Genomic DNA, 16112 nt, shown 5'->3' with positions numbered 1-16112 from the left:
TAGTACACAGCTTACTCAGGAAATACATGTATGTCAAAACTGTATTGGCTTTACATATGCTTAATCATGGCAATGCTTAAATATGGCAATAATAATACAGTATTATTTCATTGATGTAATCTCTCAAACTAGGCAAGTTGTTGTTCACAGAACAGTCGAGAGAAAATGTTTCCAACCTTTTGACTGATGATTTAACCATTCAAAGATACAAAAACTTGAGATTTATTGAACAAGTACATATAAGAAAAGCTATTTAACACCAAAGAAGGAATGAACATGAAATGTCTTGCAGTTTGCAAAAGTATGAGTAGAACTGTAAGCACGACTCACATTAAATATAAACTACGACTCACGTTTAAATATAAATGGCTCATACCTACTTATATACATTTTTGTGAGTCGATAGGTAGGTCAAAGGTTTGTAATAAAGCAATAACGTATTGCGAATGTTTGTAAAATGAAATATTCATCAAAGAATAAAAAAGAAGTTTGCTGAACATCACATAAAAATGCAAGTCAGATGTCAAGCTAAATCACAAACTGATCACATCTATGACTTGTTAAGCACAAACAATGACGAAGCTTTGCTAACATAACTTAGAAACACACAATTTTCATATGAAATGTAAAGATGAGCAGATGTAAACAATCTATGTTGTCAGCAAGAACATGATTTCTTTTTTGATGTCTCAGTTTTTCTGAGCTGTATAGTGGCGGAGTTGGAATGCACTGCTAATGATTGACCAGGCAAACGCTCACCTACAAAGCAATCAGATAAAAAGCAGGTAAATATAAGTACATATTGAGTGTATTGATCTCATTCGTATAATCTGTCTGCGCTACGATAGATGAACCTATGTATGTAATAATGTGATTATTAGAGCCAGGATGAAACATTACATTGAAAAGTGAATCAGTGTGTAAGTCATACCCTCCTTGCAAAAGACAGGAAAAGACAATTCCAACAACAGAACATTGAGTAAAGGTCAGCAAATGTTTTACGTAATTACGGTTAAATGCAGATTTCTTCCACTCAAAGCTACAGTTAATCACTATCAATGCTAGTCAAACCAATACAATATTATCATTGACTAACTGGATATCACGTGCTAGGCAGCTATTATTACTCAAGTGATTGACCACACAGCTATAATAAATACAGCATACGTCCAATCTCAGACGCTCTCTATGCATATTGCAGTTGAAATTATAATCTCATTCTAACTTTAAGAAATATGAATTTGTGTTGCTATCTGCACAGACTCGAAGCAACAGTGACAATGCAAAGTTGAGTGCTGCTGGCCAAGGAGACGTCAAACAAAGATATTTTAAAACAAGGCAAAATATATTAAAACTGATAGCATTGATAACATGACACAACAAAAACACTTAGAAATCCCCAAAATTTTTAAGAGCATATTAATAGATTTGAAATACCACATAAATACCACATAACACTACCCAATATTTTATTGAGAATTTCATAAAATTGTTTATAAAATAGATTTCATAGTATTATTATACAGAAAAGAGTTACTTGAAGAATATAATAATAATATGGAAGAATCGCATGTCCTCTGAAGTTTACACCCAAATTTAGACCAACTAAACTGTCAACCCGCTGTTGCCACGGGTTTTTCATATGATAAATTTGTTCTGGATCTATAGCCTAGTAAATCCATTGTGAAAGTCAGCAACCATATTTAGCTAAATGTGTTCAGATAAATAAATTGCCACATCAACCAAATGCCGATGACAATTATGAAAATCGTATTTGCAGAAGTTCTACGTTTGCTGAAAATGGTTGTTTATAAAAAGAATAAATATTAAATAAGACAAATAAAGAATTTAGTTTGTAATCAGTGACTGAATAAAGATACAAATACTGCATAACAAAATCTAAAGACAATATTTTAACATTAATTACTAGAAAGTCATGTAACACTGAGTAAGTGTTACATAACACTGAGTAAGTGTTGAGAGTTTAAACACTTTCACAAATTAATGACAGAGTGTTTCATTGCTACATGTATATACAAATACAGGAAAGTATTTTGTTGAAAAACTATTGCTCACAGCTATATAGCCATTCTGAAATGGATTACTAGTGTGCCAAAAGAGTTAACTCGCTCTCCTTACAGTACACTCACACCATAAGATTGTTTAACAAATCTTACTATATAATCGCTATCGACTACATTTGAACCAGTTTATGAATGCTAAACTATAAATAGGTCTTTGACTTCCGAGTCAAAAGAACTATAGCGACAAGCGAACAGGATATTATGAGCAAGAAGTCAGCTCGCTTCTTTAATGTAATAAATTAACAATGCCTTGAGATTATACCGCAAATGCTTTCAAGTGCACAAGTCTGCCTTTATAGTGAACACTCTTTCTACATGAAAAAATTAAAAATGTACAAAACAATGTAGACAAACGATAGAATTCGCAGACATACATACACACAGACATACTATTACTAATGATGAAGTTATGGCATATCACATAGTTGAGTATATAAAATACTTACTAATATCTGTGAATAACTGGTTTACCCCAGCGGCTGTGAGAGCACTTGTTTCTATGAAAATGGCACCTACTTGACTGCAATAGTCCGCAGCTTCTACAAAAAGTAGAAAACCATATATATATATATAGAAAATCAAAACATCGATAAAGGTACAAACGAGCTAGCGAGTATTTGAGCATTATCACGAGCGAACATCCTACGTGAACAGGAGCAAGTCTCGCTCAGCCCACTCGCTCTACTTTCAGCAAATGATAGTAGGCGTGACGCTCACCAATTACTTAATCGATAAAAAACACCTATCAACCGCACCGTATCTAGAGAATAACGCAGTATATCGGAAGGTTTAGTCAAGTGGTGAGAAAGCGACCAAGTTTGTACAATCTAACCAACTCCGACGACAAAAATAATTCTGGAAAAAATTTATTGAAACACTCAAGGTAGACGCTCATGGTCAGTCGCTGTGATCTGCTCTAATGCAATAATGAAAATTTATAATATCGATTACGCACAATTTATTTTACTAACTGGGAATCCGTTAATGTTTAATTTTTCAATCTGTTATTTAAGTTTGTGCTTCTCATTTTTCATGAAACAGACGCAAAATACGAGCAAAAAGTTTGTTTATTTCCTAGGAAGACAGGCGTGTTGAAGTAAATCGATGACTGCATGATCGGTTACCAATAGAGATAAATCAATTCACCTCGCCGCCAACTTGTCTCACATGTCTTATAGCCTTTTTTCGCTAAGCCTAGAGCACTTGCGCCACACTGAACACAGTAACAAAATTCCCTGCGGTTTTTATACTTTAAAGCGAGTGTAGGATACCTTTACCAACGTCATTTTTATATGCAGGCTAAAACTGAAGTCAGAACTCAGGCATCAGGGCAACATTATATTGTACCATACCAGACAAGCTGGCAACAGGCATCTATAGCTACCTTCGGTAGAAACTTCTCGTTGATCTTCAAGGTCTATTTTGTTTCCAGCTATCGCTAATACTATACTTTTTGGACCCTTTTCCCTAAGCTCTTTTATCCAGCTTTTCACTCCTCTAAATGACTCCTAAAAACAATTTAGCTAGTAGTTAGTAGTTAAAGATTCCCTTGGGTCAGCGCATGGTTACCTTGGAAACCAGCTCAACAGCTAGGATTGAACCGAGGACCAGCTCACGCCCATACAATATTGAAGTAGTTGATGGTAGCTGGAGTTGTGGTACCCTTCCAATCAGTGAGAATGACATAACTTGTTAGCGCATAGTCAAACCTCTGCATACATTGTTACCGTAACTAATATGAAGATTTGGTTAGAGCGCAAGAGCAAATATTTCCATAAGAATGCATAGCGATTTGTCCTACAGCTCAAAAACGTATGACAACTCCATAATAAATAAGACAAACAATTACAGTTGGCATTATAATAAATGCATTATAATAAATGCATTATAATAAACGCATTATAATAAATGCATTATAATAAATGCATTATAATAAATGCATTATAATAAATGCATTATAATAAATGTATTATAATAAATGCATTATAATAAATGCATTATAATAAATGCATTATAATAAACGCATTATAATAAATGCATTATAATAAACGCATTATAATAAATGCATTATAATAAATGCATTATAATAAATGTATTATAATAAATGCATTATAATAAATGTATTATAATGAATGCATTATAATAAATTTATTATAATAAATGCATTATAATAGATGCATTACAATAAATATATTATAATAAATGCATTATAATAAATGCATTATAACAAATGCATTATAATAAATGCATTGCACATTGCCAATAAAGTATTAAAAAAGTATGGGAAACCAAAGTTAAAAAATCTAAACTATAGAGCTAGATTAGTAAAAGAGTAATCAATAAGCAAAATGTTTTTAATAGTACCATATTTTCTAAATAGAGGAAGAGAAGTGTAGTTTCTGCAGGGAGGAGGTGATAGCAATATATGACCTCAACTTAAATTTGTATGCTGGGTTGATCATGAGTAGAATTCTCTGGTATCCTTTATACAGTTAGAAACATGGTAACAGGAAGATGAACTGTATGTATATATCAATCAATATGTGAATGCTGGTGTGCAGTCTAGGCACAACATAGAAATACTTGTGTGCAGTCTATGCACAACATAGAAATACTTGTGCGCAGTCTATGCAAAACATAGAAATACTTGTGTGCAGTCTATGCACAACATAGAAATACTTGTGTGTAGTCTATGCAAAAATAGAAATACTGGTGTGCAGTCTATGCAAAACATAGAAATACTTGTGTGCAGTCTATGCACAACATAGAAATACTTGTGTGTAGTCTATGCAAAACATAGAAATACTTGTGTGCAGTCTATGCACAACATAGAAATACTGGTGTGCAGTCTATGCACAACATAGAAATACTGGTGTGCAGAGTACAGGTTGAAGTCATCAACCTTCATTAACCAGTAAGACTGAGGCACTAAAAACCCTCCATTTAATTTATCTCTGTATGCAGTTTCACTGCATTCACTTATATGGATTACCTGATGAAGAGACACGACTCACCTCATTCGTTATATCATACATAATGATAGCCGCAGCTGACCCTCTGTAATACATGGGAGCCAGGGCTCTGTACTGTAATAAACAAAGATTTTACGGCAATCATAGCAGCTCAATTAAATACAACATGAATATAGTCAGTGTTACCATTAACTATATATGAGCTCATAAAGATACAGTGAAACGTCTACTAACGAAAGACTACATAAGTTCCAAGCTGGGAAATTTATTTTCGTAGAAATTTTGCTTCAACTTGGAAAAGATTTTTCTATGTATAAAACCCAGAAAGGCCCATATATCAACCCATTTGTTTTGTTTATTTGAAAAAGCAAAACACTAATAAACAAACAAATAAAGACATTTTAATTTTATTGTGCGTTCACTTTGAATTTAGTATGTATGTTTTGAATTTAATGAGTTCAATTTTGTACATTATTTTCTTTCAGCTGTCATCCATACGCCACCTCCTCTTGTTGTATAATTTGGATATAATTTGGAGTCGTCGTATGTCCCAGAGAGAGTAGAACATAGAGTATCTAGCATTTAAAGTTCTGTGTTTTCTGTACAATGACATGCAGTTTTTCAGTTCATGCGAATGTAAATAATTTTTTTTACTTATTTTCTAAAAACATTTATTCTGAGTAAAACAAAACCAAGACAACAATACAATCCCCACTACTCCTTTCACTCTTTATTGTTTACATTTGTCGTCATTTAGAGGGCCAACGCCAGAGGTAGACAAACAAATATACCATTCATAGTTTTTATTTCCTTAATTTTTTTTTCTCATGTGTATTATGTATCAATATAATTCTAATATGTATTTGTTACAAGTTTTACCCACTACATGTAATTATAATTTATAAAACTACTAGCTGTGCCACCCGGCGTTGCCCGTGTAATAGAAGAGTCTTTGGACAGAAAATTGATTTGTATTTAACATATAACAACATTTGCCATTCTAACTTTCAAACTACATATCATAAGATAAGTGTGTCGTGTAGTTGAAATAAATTAAAAGAGAAATAAAAACAACTGTAAAGGTTTTAAAACTTTGTCAAACAACTGTAACTTTCAAGCTAGTGGCCTGGCATATGGCCAATGGAAACTCCACTAAGCTAGTTAATAAGGTTAGGCTTCCAATGGCAGTAAGAATTCCATGAATTTCCATGAAATTCCATGAATTTGAGTTTTTATTGTTGTACAGCTCAGCTGTTCTAATAATAGCTATAGCCGGATTTCCAACAGACAGACATACGGACTTTGAGAAATATATATATAGAGTCAGAGTTTTGTGGATATTTATATGGCAAGATGTATTTATACATATTTCTGTAAAGGCTTCCAGAAAGAATTAATTTCGTCAGAAGGGTCGCCACAGTTTTAATAAACTTATAAACAGTTTTAATAGAAATATGAAACAGTTTTAATAGATATACAATAGTTTTAATCAAACGTCAAAAGTTTTAATGGTTATATACTGGATAAAATTTTTCATAGAGATATTCAAAGCGTAATAGAAATATAGAAAAGTTTAAATAAAAACAGTTGATGGTGTATTATATGTAACAGTTCTAATAGAAATATTTAACAGTTTACTGAAAATATACCAGGTTTTATCAGTGCAGTTTTTATTGAAACAATTACAGTCATACTTCGACTTACGAGCTTAATGCGTTCCGAGGCTGAGCTCGTATGTCAATTTACTCGCATGTTGGTGCAATTTATTTATATATAGAACAATTAAATATATATTGATTGGTTTCTATACTCTAAAAAGTGCAAATAAACACTCAAAACAAGATATTGTAACAGAAAAAACATGTTGGTTATTGTCCTAACTTACCACATGCTTTCAAAAAGCAACAAATAAAAAATAATGCAAGGAAATGTGATTAATTAAAATGTAAAATTAAATACATACAGTAGCAGCTAACGCTAGCATTTGCCAGGGAGGGAGATATAAGTGTTATCCTTCATTACAACAATTGAATTTAATAAATTTAGATTTTATTAAAGTCTTAAAAGACAAATTTAGAAGCAAACCTAAAAGCAAACTTTCATTTTCAACTTAACGTAATTAACATTTCGGCGTTCGTAGTTGGAAGTTTCTCGCTGGTTAGCTAATTTTTCCTTTGTTTCGCTTTCACGACTAGCCGGCCGTTTTAAGATAACCCTATCTAAGGACGTTTGCCTTTGTCGTCCTTTCAACGTGTTGCGATTAGGACGAACACTGGTGTCGTCACAAAGGGGTAATGCACGACCACTAGCCAACTTGTCCGAAAGTCTATTTTTATAATTTTTATAGATAGCACCGGCCTTTTCACATAGGCCTTTTCGCCTTTTAACCACCGGCCTTTTCGCCTTTATTGAAACATCGTTTCAGTTACGCTGTCACCGGCCAATTGTTTATCTTTTATCCAATGCCTGAGCAGTCTCTCCATCAGCGGTCGTGAAGATCGCTGCGTCGTTTAGAAACTATGGTTAGTCCTTTTGCAAACTAAATGCCCTGAATATAACCCTTCGGTTTGATAATTGTGGATGTATTTCTGTCATATTGCTGAGCTAGCTCAATCACGCATACACATTTCGCATATTTTTCAATAATTTTCCGTTTAATATCAATTGTTATCATTTGATTTTTCTTTCCATTATCTTTCATTTTACTGGCAAGCTTTCGGTCTACGCACCGTACTTTTAATTCACATAAATCTGCACTGAAAATTGCGCACAAAAAACACGGTACCAAAGTATAACCTGAGTAGTTGAAAAATACAGAGTGCTGCTGTTCTCATAAAACACCTCCGGCACACTTCGCGACTGACTCACGTGCTCGTATCTCAAACATTGTTTGTATGTTAGTGCTAAAACTTGCTTAAAAGCTGGCTCGTATCTCAAGTTTCTCGTACGTTAGAGCACTCGTAAGTTGAAGTATTACTGTATTGACATATCATAGGAAATAACTGTATGGCTATAAACACAACAAAGTTCCAATGAAAGTTACGTACATGAAAGTTATAATACAACCTTGCTATCATCCAAGTTTGTACACATGCAAACAATTAGGAAGCACGGTCACTCGATTGACTTGTCAAGTTGGCCAGGATTGTCAAGTAGTCGCACAACATCAAAAACATGATCTGATCAATTGAGCAGCAAATGAGCCATGTTTATATTTATGATTTATTCAGTTTGAACTTTGATCACCTCAACTGTCACAGCAATCATACAATAAATAAAACTGAAGGAAACATGGAGCTAACCTTCTCCTGCCCTGCAGTGTCCCATATTTGGTACCTGTAAGACTTGTCATCAACCAATAGTGTCTTTGACATGAAAGATGCTCTGTGGAAAAATAACAAAATCATGTTATATTAAAACATACTAATTTATTAAAACATACTAAAAATGATGTTCAAGACTATGTCTATGTGTCTATGTGAAGTAGTTATCCTGACTCGGAATGTATTGTTTAGAGGAGGTCACAGCCTCTTTTAAGTAATATAGAATTTATAAAAATGAGTTCTGTTTTATGCATTTAATTCTGTTAGATTTTACTGTAAATGATATAATTTAAGCATTATGTCATTATGGATAGAATTGATAGTGTATTGGTACTTAAATAAAAATGTTTACCTTACATAAAGCTTTGCTAAAACAATACCATAAAATGCAACTTTTATACTAAAATACAATTAATAAAAACGTGTAAAAGTCCGAGGCAATGATTTACTTTTGTTGTTATTGTAGTTAAATATGCACATAATGAGCTAGTAGCCAGTACAAGTACTCTATTGAGGCTACCTACATTTCTATAAGAGAATTTTAACAGCGAGTAATTTTGCTTTTGAGAGTTTTCCTCTCCATAAAAACTGTGCATTCATCAGTTTTGCTTTAGCTTATTTGCAAAAGCTATTTTGACTATAAAAATTGCACAAACTAAAGTTGTTTTTGTGACAGCGCACACTACCCCAGAAGAGTTGTCTTCTACCTTAATGTAATCTGAGTTATCTAGCCTTGTCATGTCACACCCATTATGAGTTATCTACTCTACATCAAACAAAAATAGCTATATGAGTCATACATATCTAATGACATGATCTACAAGTAGCGGCTACCTGTCCAATTACCGATGACAAATATTGAGGAAACATCTAAAGATAGTCAATCAAGCGCTGAAATGGTGAATCGCTTGTATAGTCACTTCTCATCTACTAGCCATCGGTTGGTAATATCTACATGCTAATATGATAGCGTGTGTGTTCGGTATGTGTCACACTCTTCAACCACAGTTGCAGGTGGAGATACAAGAACGAGATGTCATAAGCTGAGCTTGAACTTGCACCGTTCAGTTTGACAGAATAATACACTAACACCGGCGCCAAGCGACCACTTTCCAGTGTCTCATAATAACTGTGAAGGTAGTGACTCTTTGTGTCTTATTAGGAACCCTGATGATCACTCATAGCACACTAGACTGCCAGGGTATGAGCATGTATGGTAGCTCGCCGTGTGTCACTCATAGCACACTAGACTGCCAGAGTATGAGCATGTATGGTAGCTCGCCGTGTGTCACTCATAGCACACTAGACTGCCAGGGTATGAGCATGTATGGTAGCTCGCCGTGTGTCACGCTCTTCAGGATTAGGAGAAGGGAGATAGGAAAAATTATAATATCTCAGAAACAATTGGCTCCTTATAGTTTCACCCAAATTTGATTAGCCTTCTTCACATAAATGACCTTCAATTTGTTTGCTGCTCAAAATACTTGAAGAATCCTCTGAGCAAATTCATGATTCAAAACTAAAAAAACCGCATAAAACTAGGGGAAAGCAACCGTGTGGAAAAGCAAACATGGTAGAAAGTTAATAGTTAGGGAAAAGTCGACAAGGACTTCTCTGGGTTTTGTTAATGGTCGACCAAAGACTAACATGTCAATTTCATGTGTTGAAGGGTGGCAACTAGACAAAAAATACAAAACCATGAAATTTTTACAGGTCCCACTCGCTACTAATTATTGCTAGAATCTGGAAGTTGTCAGCCTATGCACAAGCAGTTAAAGCCCTCAGTCACTGCGTTGGAATAAAGTATTCAGCCAGCACATTAGGAAGACTCACCCAATTGTAGTCTCTGTACCAGGTTTGAAACTATCCATAACGAATCTCTGAACAACGCTCGTTTTCCCTACATTGGTGTCCTGGAAACAATTTAAATTAGTGAGTAAGAGTGTAAAACTTAATACCCTATAGATTCTAAAGGCAGACTAAAATAGCAGACTGTAACACCATTTACTTGTAAAGCTAATGTGTATATGTAATCACTGCAAAGTGAGTAGGACAACTTTCACTGTGTCTAGTAAAGCTACCTCCGAGGAAATGGAATAAAAAAAGGACTACTGCAGCGTGATCGATGTTAACATTTCTAGCTTTATTTTTAACCAAACCAGCCATAAAGGTGTGCAGAATGTGTGATGTAACTTGGAGTGAGAGCATCTATAGGACTCTTAAAGTAGTAAAGGTTTCTAGAGTGTAGCAAATAAGCATATGAGAATATCTGGCGAGAAACTTTTGTTTGTATGAGAATGAATATAAGAGAATGCTGTCAAAACAAGACTAATATTGCAATAATTTTATGCGTACGAAAGCGTGTAGCATTCCAGAAGTATCTGAACTCCTGTGAAGGCTGTATGTAGCTCAATAGGCATTACAAAAGAAATGTAATGCCTATTGAAGAAATCTAAACTCAAAAGAGTGAAACGTAGGAGTAACAGAAGAAGAACACCTAGTCTCTCGAACTTTACAATGGTTGGTGAATCCCTAACGAAACATGACTCTCAATGGAACATATGAGAGAAGAAAAATAAGAAAACAATTCAGTGCAAAATGAGAATATGTTGAAATTCTAAAGACTTTGCTCTGGAATTGAAACATATACCTCTAATATTGGAGTTTTTAAAAGGTAAAATTTCAGTAAAAATTAACACTTAGAAAAATAATTGGAAAAACAGGGTATTAAAATGGATCCCCATTGCGCCTAATGACAGTAGACAGTCATACTACAGCATAGCAGTAGCATAGCATAGCAGTCGGAAATAAAGTGTTCCCACCAACAACCCCCTTATACTATCCAGCAGGCCCCTCCTGGCCAGAAGATCTAGCTGCAGTCAATGCAGTCAACATTAGAGAAGGGGCTTTCATTCTAAAGACCGATTTTAATCGGGCTGATCGTAATCACTAAAAGGAAAATGATTGATAAACTGAAATCCAGCAACATAATAAAAAAATCAAAAGGTATTTACCAGTAAAAATAATTAAATAAAAAAATCCTATAGAAACATCATTATTTAGTATTAAATTAAACAGGAAATCTCTAAAAAAGACAATTGTGTGCAGAATTTACAAAAATAATTTACTATGAGATAAACCAAGACTATGCTTTACACGTAGTTTGATAATTTAGTTTCATATAATAATAGTTTACACTGTTTCATAATTTAGAAACTATATGATATGATTTATATTTACTACCAAGCTAGTTAGTTACAAAAGAGTGACTACAGCTAAGGACACAACATGAGCCATATGGTTTTGTAAACTACAAACTAACATTACCAGCATCAGATCGGTGTACTGCCCACGAATGAATCTCACAAATGGTTACTGCACTGTTGTGATTCGCCAACAACACATTTTCAGTAATGCTTTTGAACTAGGCTTATCTAAAATTTACTATGTTAAAACTTTTTTGCATTATTGCCCTTCCCTTCATAATAAAGTATGCGATGTTATGTAATAGACTATGAGATCGGTTGGATCTTTACGTAAAGACTGTCAAACTCAAGACAGAAAGCTAATAACGTACCTAAATGGCAAAAAAAATGCAATGGCCGATTTTATTGTGGTTCAAAAAAAATTTTTTTTTCAAAACAATTCTTTGGGCAACCTACGTAGTTAGAAAGGAACAGTTTGATCTTTAGGCTACTCGATATGCAGAATCTGGTGATTTCTATGATTGAATCGAGCTAAAAGTTGGTCATACAATTATTCATTGCGATGAATAACTGCATGCTAGTTTGTGCAGAACAGCCACTAAATAATGTTACCAGATATGACAAGTCAGTAGAATTGAGCGCAATGCGTCACATATGAAAATACTTAGGCCTAAATATATTGGCAATACATAAAACTTGTCAAGAGTATTGTTTGTCCTGTAAAAGGTATCATATGCTGCAAATTTGGTCAAAGAGGCCCTTAGAGACAATGTTATCTAGACTTTTGTGTAAAATTTAAAAAGAAAAGTGCACAGCAAAAATAGTATTTTTAGACAATGTGGTGACTGATATTTTGTTTTAAATTGTTCCAAAATGTAGTACTGATGACACTGGCTGACTCCTAGCTAACTGTGATGACGAATATGCCGAACAAGTGCCGCTAGCTGACCAGAAAAGGTTTATTGACTGAAAAATTTTAAGAACTAAACCACGGGTAGTTGTACAAAAGCAAAACCCAACATAGAAGCAAAACTGGGATCCAGGAACCAGGATCCAGAAATACAGGAACTGCTGAAACTAGAACTTTGCAAAGTGGCAGTAGAATAAAAACCACCATTTTCACTAGTAAAAGCTGTCATTGCAAAGTAGTTAGAAAAGCTAAATTAAGGTGATATAGAACAAAAGAACAAGTTAACAGATTGGTTCTGACAATTGGTAATCATATCCAAAGAGACGGGTTAGTAGAAAACAATGTCTAATTTGTATGAATTTGCATGAACTTTTTGCATGAACAATGTCTAATTTGTATGAACTTTTAATGAATGCTTTACAGCACGTGTCTCAATTTAAACTTTAGAACATCGTCCAATGCACTGAAACGAGCAGCGACGCAAGCTGAAAATATTATAATGACCACAAAAACATTGTTTAAGATTGTGATAAGTGAAATATTAAAAAGCTTAAATAGATTACGTGTTAACAATATTTGCAATAGAGAATTGGTGGTTTTGCAAAATATTATTTTTGGTGCTCAATTATTAATACATCTCTTTGTTGAAAAATACGACTACAGTCAAAACTCCAGAAGCTCGGCTCAAATAGCGATAAGGATACATACAAGTCTCTAAAAATGAGTGTATTTACCGCAAAAGTAGAAAAACTATTACAAAGTCAAAAGGAAACTTCATTAAATCTACACAATAATGGTATGTTTAACCCAGCACGGCACTGTTCTTAGTAAGGAAAAGTTTACTTCCTTATTCATGAATCAATTTATCAATATTTGTGTATACAAATAATGTAACATGCAAATACTTACCCCTAGCAAGCACAATTTAATTTCACGCATAGTCATTTTCTTTGAAAATATGTGTGATTGTTAGTCACAAGCATAATTCATTGATGCTAAAATTAATGACTAATGGGTTGTAACACGGGAATGACCTTTAGTATTGGGAAGATAGCTGCGCAATTTACGATTTTGGCAGACGGGCGTAAAGGGTTATTACATAACTATTGCGAGTGTGTTGGTTCTATGGAAGTTCGCGCTAGTATAACGAAAGCGCAAGGAGGTCTTAAGTGATTATTTTGCACAAAATAGTATTTGTAGTTAGTAATCATTGCTATTTTATAGTGAGTCGAACAATTGGGCGGCGTCTTTCTAGCCAGATTTTCATTGGATAATCGTAATTCATCCTAAACCCGCAGACCAATAAGTCTAGGTTTCGCTTTACTTCTACTTTTGGTCAAGTCGAGTTGTAATGCAATTTTACATGCTTCATTCAACCCATATATAGACGAACCGTTTTTATCGTTAGTACAGTTATATTTAGAAATTTTGTGTGAGATTGACTGTCGTGAGAATAGCTTATTGAATTTTAAAATAAGTTGCATTACGTTTCCTCAACATGGTTTGGTAGTTCGCCGGTACACAAGCCACCTCGTCCCATCCTCCTCTTTAAAAATGATGTGTGTTTTTTTAGCCGTGTTAAAGAGTGACAAGTATTTGTTTCCGTTATATGCATTTACTCATATTGATTTATGCTTTTTGTTTTGGTAGTACCCTCGTTTTACATCGTCAGTTCGCTAGCCATGGAATAGAAAAAGGCGACGATGCAAAGTAAGATAACCATAAAAGCAGAATATTTACAAAAATATATACGCTATAAGACAGGCCGTCTATAAGCATAACGGTATTGTATTATTTTTTTCGGTTTATTATTAAAGAGCTTACCTGTAGCTATCATAAATTTTAAGTGACGAAAGCTGCACGCTGCTAAAGCTCAAATTTTACTGGTAGGGAGCTCACAGTTTTCTTCTTCTATTCCTACGGAAGCAGTTACATGTAGTTAGCACACATCAACGTTTTTCTCTTAAATTACAATTAATCACCGGTCAGCAAAGCTGCTACTAGTCACCAAACATTGAGTTTACTTCTCTGAATGTCTTGACATTCAGCTGTTGAACCATGTACGAATGGGCTCATGAAATGATTTTCTTCTGGCAATGGCCAATAAATTTGAACAGATCTGGAAGATACTTTAGGAACAGTTTGTAAATCTCTTCCAAGACCATACTTATGTAACACGGTGTATCTATTGCAATACTGGTAATGATACTTGAATACTTGATAATTACTTTAACAGTTAATACAACTTGCGCCTACTTTTATTTTAATAGCACGTTTTACTGTTAATAATACTTACTCTCACAGAATACAGAAATGAATTCAGATATTGTACATGTATGTAATTATTTTTAAATGTAGTATATTAATATAGTGCATTTAGCACTCTTTTTAGTTAATTCTAGAAATTAAACTAAGTTTGTTTTCTATGATCTTATTTAGTTGCATACCACACATATAGGGCTTTTTGGTTTACAAAGGAGACGCAAGCACTCAAATGCTAGACTTTTAATGGAACTCCGATATACATGTATATACATTTTTGTAAAATATTTTGTTGGTTTTTCTTTTCTTTTTTGTCTGTGATAATTCATTTGCATTTGAGGTTTTTTAACCCTAAAATGGCTCAACTGCTCAGCAGTACACATGAATGTGACCAGCGCTTCTGGCAAAAAGCTTGCCTCTCTATTCTATATACATATTATATGCTACTATATATAAATGTATATATACTAGCTGTGCTACTCAGCATTGCCGGGTATTAAAAATCAGCTTATAAATAATGAGAGGTAATAAGAGTTGCCTGCCACTTACTATCAGCCTGACACATTGCCGATGGATAATTTAAGTAAGCTTACTAATAAGAGCTACCCATTCTCATGACATTGCGCCGTGACGGAGAGCTGTAGCGTATTTGCTTCTATATAACGACATATATTGCCCAATGAATTTATCAAGTTAGTATGGCAGAATTGGTAAGGTGTTAGACTGGCAAACTGGAAGATCTGAGATCAAATCTTCTGCAATATGGTTTCTTTATTACAAAATTTTAATAGCTATAGCTGGAACAACACACATATATTCATACCCACATACCTACACACAAACTTTGAGAAATATATATATAGATATGTATTATCTGGGCTACTTCATCATAGAGTTACAAACACTACTGATGATGTACAAATGTTTTAGTTGTTTAGCATTATGCAACCTCATCTGTTGTCACAACACATGATCAACAATATTCTGTCTCTGTGACTCATATTTTCCTGTTGTGAGCAACTTAGTACTGTTGATGCTTTTCTACTGTCACTAGCAGTACCATTTTGTAAAAGTTATTAAAATTGATAAAGTGAACAATATGTCTTAGCATATACAAGTGAAGAGTCTGTGCTATCTATTTTAGTAAAAATTGCTTAGTGACTAAAAAATTTTAACAAGTCGTGAAGATACAAAGTGTGAGCTTCAGTCAAAATACATTATTGATGTCATAAAAATTCGCACAAAAGCGAGCAAAACATTACTTCAGAAGTATAGCTGGATACTAATATGCAGTACTGTAATTGCAAAATTCAGCAAGATAGAGTTACATGTTTAAGCAATGTTGTTTGTTTTTG

The 16112-nt window shown here is 33.9% G+C and overlaps 1 protein-coding gene across 1 annotated transcript; it reads right to left on the bottom strand.

Moving 5' to 3' along the window:
* Positions 1–198: 198 nt before the first annotated feature.
* LOC137405638 (ras-related protein Rab-22A-like) lies at positions 199–13535 on the bottom strand. Its single transcript, XM_068091966.1, has 7 exons — positions 13405–13535; positions 10213–10292; positions 8359–8440; positions 5099–5170; positions 3469–3592; positions 2531–2623; positions 199–759 (listed from the first exon to the last, which is right to left on the bottom strand). The coding sequence occupies exons 1-7, from the start codon at positions 13438–13440 to the stop codon at positions 659–661; spliced, it is 588 nt and encodes a 195-aa protein (XP_067948067.1). The 5' UTR covers positions 13441–13535; the 3' UTR covers positions 199–658.
* Between the last annotated feature and the right edge of the window lie 2577 nt (positions 13536–16112).

The sequence above is a fragment of the Watersipora subatra genome, chromosome 1 (assembly GCF_963576615.1).
Source record: "Watersipora subatra chromosome 1, tzWatSuba1.1, whole genome shotgun sequence".
In the NCBI taxonomy this organism is placed as follows: Eukaryota; Metazoa; Bryozoa; class Gymnolaemata; order Cheilostomatida; family Watersiporidae; genus Watersipora; species Watersipora subatra.
The sequence above is the reverse complement of the archived record's forward strand: the minus strand, read 5'-3'. Positions and strand labels throughout refer to the sequence as shown.

Excerpts from the sequence above, each read along its gene's own strand:
- LOC137405638 (XM_068091966.1), bottom strand. The coding sequence starts at position 13,440 with ATGACTATGCGTGAAATTAAATTGTGCTTGCTAGGG. Across the intron at positions 5,171-8,358 it reads ACACTGCAGGGCAGGAGAAG|TACAGAGCCCTGGCTCCCAT; the intron begins GTTAGCTCCATG and ends TGTTTATTACAG. Across the intron at positions 3,593-5,098 it reads TGTATGATATAACGAATGAG|GAGTCATTTAGAGGAGTGAA; the intron begins GTGAGTCGTGTC and ends AATTGTTTTTAG.